The 6,607-nt window shown below is 32.6% G+C and overlaps 2 protein-coding genes across 2 annotated transcripts in view; one reads left to right on the forward strand and one right to left on the reverse strand.

The window, feature by feature from the left end:
* LOC118734295 (protein unc-119 homolog) overlaps positions 1-1,253 on the reverse strand; it is a 71,137-nt gene extending 69,884 nt beyond the window's left edge. The window contains exon 1 of the mRNA XM_036464011.1: positions 636-1,253. Within this exon, the coding sequence (XP_036319904.1) occupies positions 636-1,036 (401 nt within the window). The 5' untranslated portion in view covers positions 1,037-1,253. The remainder of the gene's footprint in view (positions 1-635) is intronic.
* Positions 1,254-2,414: 1,161 nt separating this feature from the next.
* LOC118756744 lies at positions 2,415-4,771 on the forward strand. Its single transcript, XM_036491492.1, has 5 exons — positions 2,415-2,468; positions 3,014-3,180; positions 3,704-3,789; positions 4,074-4,226; positions 4,288-4,771. Exons 1-5 carry the CDS (start codon positions 2,415-2,417, stop codon positions 4,740-4,742), a joined length of 915 nt encoding a protein of 304 aa, XP_036347385.1. The 3' UTR covers positions 4,743-4,771.
* The last annotated feature ends 1,836 nt before the right edge of the window (positions 4,772-6,607 follow it).

Consider the following 6,607-nt stretch of genomic DNA (forward strand, 5'->3'; position numbering starts at 1 on the left):
AAAAAAAAAATCACACATCAAAATTCTCTATGAAAGGAAATATTTTTAAATTTTTCACATAGAAATTTTTTGATACAAAAAATTAGTTTTTGAAAATATGCCATCTCAAAAAGATTTAAAATATATCACAATGGTAGCTCTGAGTATTGCACCATATTTAAGTGCAGTATATGGGGTGCACTCTACAATAATTTGAGTTATGAATTTTTTTTACACCGAAGTTGAGTAAAATGAGTACATTACAAATTACAGATTTTTTAATTTTTTTTAGAAGTGTGCAGCTTTTTGAGTATACAGTCTTGTAGCCCATTAAATTTTAGTACAATAAAGTGCAAGTTTTAAGCTATATACTAAAATTTAATGGGCTACAAGACTGCAAACTCATATGCGTGTACAACAAGAAAATAAAATTTTTATAAGATAACTTAATGGAGCATTCCTAAAGAACTATAATTTGTGTGCATAATCCATGTACATACGTAAGTACGGACTCATCTTAGTTTAACAATTTTAGGAGTAACAAAACACCACTTTTAATTTCCCGCCTAGCTGAATTTTTTGCATAAGTGTGCCGTGTATGAATCTATGTATGTGTGTATGTATGTAGGTACATACATATATACATATGGACTTACGTTGCTCCAACATTTTTCAGTCCGAGAAAAGCTGGAGTGAACTGATATCGTACATATCGACCAGCATTTGCATCTCCTGAATCTCTAATGGACATTCCCTCTGTTGCGTCTATCAATTTGTCTTCCGAACTAGGTGAAAATCGATCGCTTGGCTTTGCTATTTCAAACAAAATTGCACCCGAATCCAGGTCACGTATTTTAAAACGTGTAAAATCAATATCGTAAATGTTGTCATCAATAGAACATAAATATTCCTCTGTTATTTCGTTTAAATTAAGAACGTTATTTGGTGATATAAACTTTCCAGGCATTGAAGTTTTTGAACTTTTTTCTCTAGTATCTTTTCCATTGATGTCAGAATTTGTTTGCAAGGAATTAAGTTGTTTACCAACGACACTCATTTTACAAATATTATGAAGCCAGGCCTTTTGATATCTGAGAACGTTTTCTTTAACACAAGATTGAAAAGATTTTAAAATTTCGGTTTGGTCCAGTTCGATACTCAACGTAACACATAAATAATTGTGTTGGCCTATAGTTTATTACACAAATTTTAGATAACAGTAACAATTGATTTCACTTTCATTTCATATATCACACTTGAACATATGCATGCATCTTGCACAAACACACAGTTAAGTATAGCAGGATTATCGATAACAAAAAATGTGTTTGTTAATGAAGTCTGGACACTCCGAGCGCTCTGCTGATGTTGAGCATTACGAATTTCTACGAAAACAGTGTGATACCAAGGCGAATTTAATAATAACAAGGGGCGGGGAGAACATTGTGTCAAAATGATATGTTTGTTGATATTTTATGTTTTTGTACTCCTGCTACCAGTTGTATGAATTTCGCCTTGGTGTGATACATTCCTCCTCGTTTCAAGGTCAGTTTTTCAGTGCATGGCTGTGGTTTAAACCTAGTTTAAACGCTCGAGTTGGCTATGATTAACCAATCAAATGTCAGCCAGCTGTACAACAGAGGGCCATTTTCACATTCATTAGTTAACTACTATGCTAATCTTAAACCACCATTTTTCATTTCACAATAGCAGTTTGGGTAATGGTTGACTGCAATTAACTAATGTACATCCAACTGCCGTTTTTCTAGTATTTAACTAATGACTGAATGGCCCATAAGCGCAGTTTACACTTAAAAAAAAAAACATTGGTTAAACCAACTAACTTCCATAGTTGATTTGCTGTCAATGTAAATTGTTGTTGTAAAAAATTTTAGTTAACTGCTAACGTTGGTCAAATTTAAAATTTTTTATAGGTTGGGGTACATTTGGTAGAAATTGTTGTTGTCATCTGGACAATTTTTCCCTTATATTTGTTGTTTCTTTCTTACCAGTAAAGATAGTGAATTAACAATTCAATAATTGTTGCTTCCTACGCTTACTATTTCTTTTGTTAAATTAATCTATGGAAATTGTATTTCTTTTTTTAATATGTTGTTAGTGTGAATTAACTGATTTTAATTGGTTAGTTTTACAAATAAGTTGTTTCCCCAAAACAATCGTTAGATCAACTGTAAATGCTGGTCAAATGTACCACACCAAACGCGGTTAGAATATTCCTAATTGAAATTGTTGTTTTTTTATAACATTTTCGAAAGGTTATTTCGACAATGGAAAATTGTTAAATATTTTTTACTTTGTACCATGACTATTACTACTGTTAAATTAACCAATAAATTGTACATGTTTTGAAAACAGTTTACTGCTTTACTCCGGAGTAAGATGGCAATACTTTTACTCCAATAGTTGGAAAAACAATGGCAATACTAACAGCCGATGCGAACTATAATCAGTTCGCTGAAAACTTTGAAGCCAGTTGTCCGTGAACAGTGTGTGCAAAATTTATAAAAATGGAAGAGCCATTTTTAGAGACAGAAAAGGACGGACTAGAAATTTTAATAGAAAGTTGGGGATTCAGCCATATCCTGCCAGATTTACAAGGTGAGTTTATTAAAAGGGATTTTCATAAATAAATGTGCAATATTCAGCAGAACTTCGATCAAGCAAATATTCCGTTATTTGGCTTCGGTTGTGTTGTTGTTTTTATTGTGTGCCGGAGAAAAATAAGGAGTGCGTAAGTTATTGCGTGCATCGAATTGACACTAACGTTTGTATAAAAGAAATTATAAAAATATATTAAACAACATAAATTTTGCTTGATTTTGTAGATGAGTCTATTACGTTTAAACGGCTACAGTATTTGCAAGACGAGGACCTGACGTACTTGTTCCGATAACGTAAATTGGGAGAAAAAGTAGAGTTCCGTTATAAGCTTCAGCAATGGAAAATCGCAAATATGAGTGGAAACGTCAATTTTGAATTTCATTGTAAAAAAATTAATAACTTTTCATTTAAGGGATACTCTGATATTAAAACCTGCGATACAATTTCTGTTGATACCACTTTCCTTGAAGATATCGAAAATTCACACAACTTGAACACTAGTCAATCTACATGCACTTCTTCAAAAATTATTAAAGAGCCTATTGGTTACCGCGGTTGTATTGTAAGTACTGGAATACAGTGAGCTACACTCAAAATTTCAACCTAAGTTATTAAAAAAATTAATTTACAATAACGTGACTCACAATTCAAAAAATACGCTGTCCTATTTTGAGTGTGGCTCATAAACTAATCAAACATATGAAGGTACGAGTACAAAACTTGTGATTTTTTATTTTGCTTTCAAAATTAAGAACTTTCAAACAGTGTTGGAGACTCATCCAAATGGATACTATGTTTATCGGATCTACAAAGAAACTGGAAAACTTAACGATGCCGCGCTGAAAATTCTCATAGATTCAGTAGTGACTTGGCACTTTAAATATAAAATCAAAGTAGGGAGAAAAGAATTTGAGCAGATATCTGTTCAAATTGAAGAGAAATTTAGCGACGATAAGGTTGGTTTGTTACTAAAAGTGCAATTTTGCATGCCTTAAATATTTTTAATTTGTAACTAAATTTTTCTCCCGTTTATTCTAACTTAATTGGAGCACGTCCTTCCGGAAGATTATATGACAAATATAATAGTGTAAAACGCTTAAAGAAAACAGGTGAAATTGTTGACGAGAAAAAGTATACTGAAGGAATCCTCACAACCCGACATTGATGTGAACTGTGCAGAAGAAAAAGGTAATATTGAAAACGATTTAATCTGTTTATGTCGCTTATTTTTACATATATTACTCATACAAAATTTTTTCGTATTGTTCAGAAATTGCAAGGGCTCACGAGTGGCTGAAAATTTTATGCGAGCCGTGGAACGACGTGCAGGAAAATTGGCGGAAGTGTTTCAAAAAACGAAGGCAAGAGATTTTATATACACAAGGCATAAGAAGCAATATCATTGACATCTTACAAAGTTGGAGACTCTTTTCCCAATTACAAAAACTAAAAAATAACAACAAAATTTTAAGTTCAAATTGACTTTAGTTATTTGTACCCACATTCAACATCTGTACTCGATAAATGGGAGACCTTTAAACTCAAAATAATACCATTGCTAAGTGAGAAGTTGTCGGACCCGGCGCACTTGCAGCAACTGGAAAAAATAAGATCAGAAGATAAAGGTTTGCCAGCTTATTTAATAAAGGGTTGCACTTTATTTATAAATTTTTGTTAAACATGTAGGATCGGACCAACTCATAGCGCTACTACTACATGTTTTGCCAACTATAAAACGAAAAGCGAATAGCGTAAAAAAGATTTGCAGGTCTACTGTCAAAGAATCGCAGATATCATTTCTCCTTCATGTAATTACGGCCAACGATGTTGAAAACAGTTTAGAAAAGCTGAAGAGTTCTCTTTACGACCGTGGTGAGACCTTACAACCAATTGTAATTGCAGTTGGTTATAATTTAAGTGACTCAAAATTTTATGTTTATTTCGATGAAATCAAATATGAGATGCCTTGTTGTTTAAGCGCCTTTCATACCTGTTTTAAAGTGTTTCATGTATTGAATTTAAAATACCCTGGCGATAGCTTAGAGTATTGGATGTTCGTTCAAAAATATTTTTATTGTGTACATTTAAAAGACGACAAGCCATCTCCTAACGTACTATGTTTAATTAACAACCTAAAATAATAGGTTTTTAAGCCTTAATTATTATATTATTTCAATATGGGTTCGTGCTTTTTGTGAAAACAAATTTTTCAAAATGTAGATTTTCTTGCAATTCACTTTAAAATTTTGCATAATTTAACATCTTCAAGCACATTCTTTTGCGTTCACTGTAGTCACCATTTCCAGGGGCTGAAGCCCTTTAAAAACCATTTTAAAAACGCTAATTCATGTATTTCGTTTTCAATGAATTCATTAAATAACGACAGCAAAACTAATTCCACTTAAGATGAAAGCCAAATAGAAAGTTACAATGAGTTAGCATTTTCAAACGATTTTTTTTAAACAATTGTTCTTAAGTTTCTAACTAATTTGCACGACAAATCAAATTTTACCAGAAAAGATCTAGATGTACTTGTGAATGATTTAACGCAACTATTATTTTTACCGCTAGCGACCTTTGTGGAGAAAGATTTATTGAAGAACGAACAGGAAATAAATATGCAGAATATAAGGAGTCTCATTTTATTTTTCAAAGATCCATTTTATAAAATTAAAACTTTTCATAAATTTGTAAAAGTTCTTAAAGAACAGGATGCATGGGAAGATGCTAAAGAATTCGAAATCGATAATAGGGTACTACCCGTAATTTTAAATAATGAAATAATTTTTACAGAAAAACAAAGCAAAGGTACTCTCATGCCAATAAAATTTCAGATAAAAAGATTTTTCGAACTACCTAACGTTTTAAAAGATACTTTATGTAATACTTATGAAAGTGAGGGAAAATTGAAAAACATTGTGAATGGAGCATTATGGAAGAAAAAATTAAAGCTTTTCTTAATGAAAAAGCTATTCCATTTACTATTTATTTTGATGATTTTGAAATAAATAATCCTTTAGGGTCCCATAAAGGAGATCAATCCGTTGCTGCTTTCTATTATACTTTCCTTTCAATACCTGATCACCATCTTTCTTCTTTGGAAAATATATTTCCAGCTTTTTTTTTCAAAAGTAAATATAAAACGTACGGAAATGAAGCCTCTCTAAAATTGTTAGTGGAAGAAATAAAAGATCTTGAAGAAAGTGGTATAAGTATTCAAATAGATGGTGTAGAAAAACGATACTTCTTTGTATTAGCTCTTATAACCTACACTGAGAAAAGGGATTAGTTTCGACAACTAAAGATATTTAGTTCCCGAATTTTGACAATATTTGAGAACTGTGACCAAGGATTGGGAACTATTACCATGGGTTGGTAATTATAACTAAATATATTAAAGCTTCTAATATTCATCTAGGTTGTACCAAATCGTTAATTTAGTTGAAGGGTTTGGTAAATACTAATAAATATTTTTTTGAAGCATATTTCTACAAATTCCATTCAACTTAAAGTATGGTTCATAAAAGGATGCCATTAAGCTCTGCTAATACAGATAAGCTTTCTTTCAACACATGGTTTAGTCATAGTTACCAAATCTTAGTTGAGGCAACCACAATTTGGTTTGAGAGCGGAACATATTCATGCTTGTGAGCCACCCCTAAATAATGCTCAGCGCTCTCTGAGCACATGTGTGTTTCACATACGACGAGCGCCAGCTAAGCAATGCACACAGTCCCGCTTATTGAATCGTTTGACTGCGCTAGAATGCCGACCATTGCATAAAAACGATTCAATGAATGAGACTGTGTGCGTGGAAATCATTGCTCCGCTACCGCTGTTCGTATACGGGTGAAACACGCGTGTGGTTATAGAGCGCTCAGTAAGCTATGGCATATCGATCACTGTACTGGGTAGAGAAAGAAAAGTGTGTGCTATGACATGCCCAGGCTTGTTTGTCTCAGTTTCAGTTTTGCCATCGCCGCGACTTGTTTCGGTGCGGGTGTAG

This window comes from Rhagoletis pomonella, unplaced genomic scaffold, assembly GCF_013731165.1.
Source record: "Rhagoletis pomonella isolate Grant_MI unplaced genomic scaffold, Rhpom_1.0 Rhpom_scaffold_00002, whole genome shotgun sequence".
Classification (NCBI taxonomy): domain Eukaryota; kingdom Metazoa; phylum Arthropoda; class Insecta; order Diptera; family Tephritidae; genus Rhagoletis; species Rhagoletis pomonella.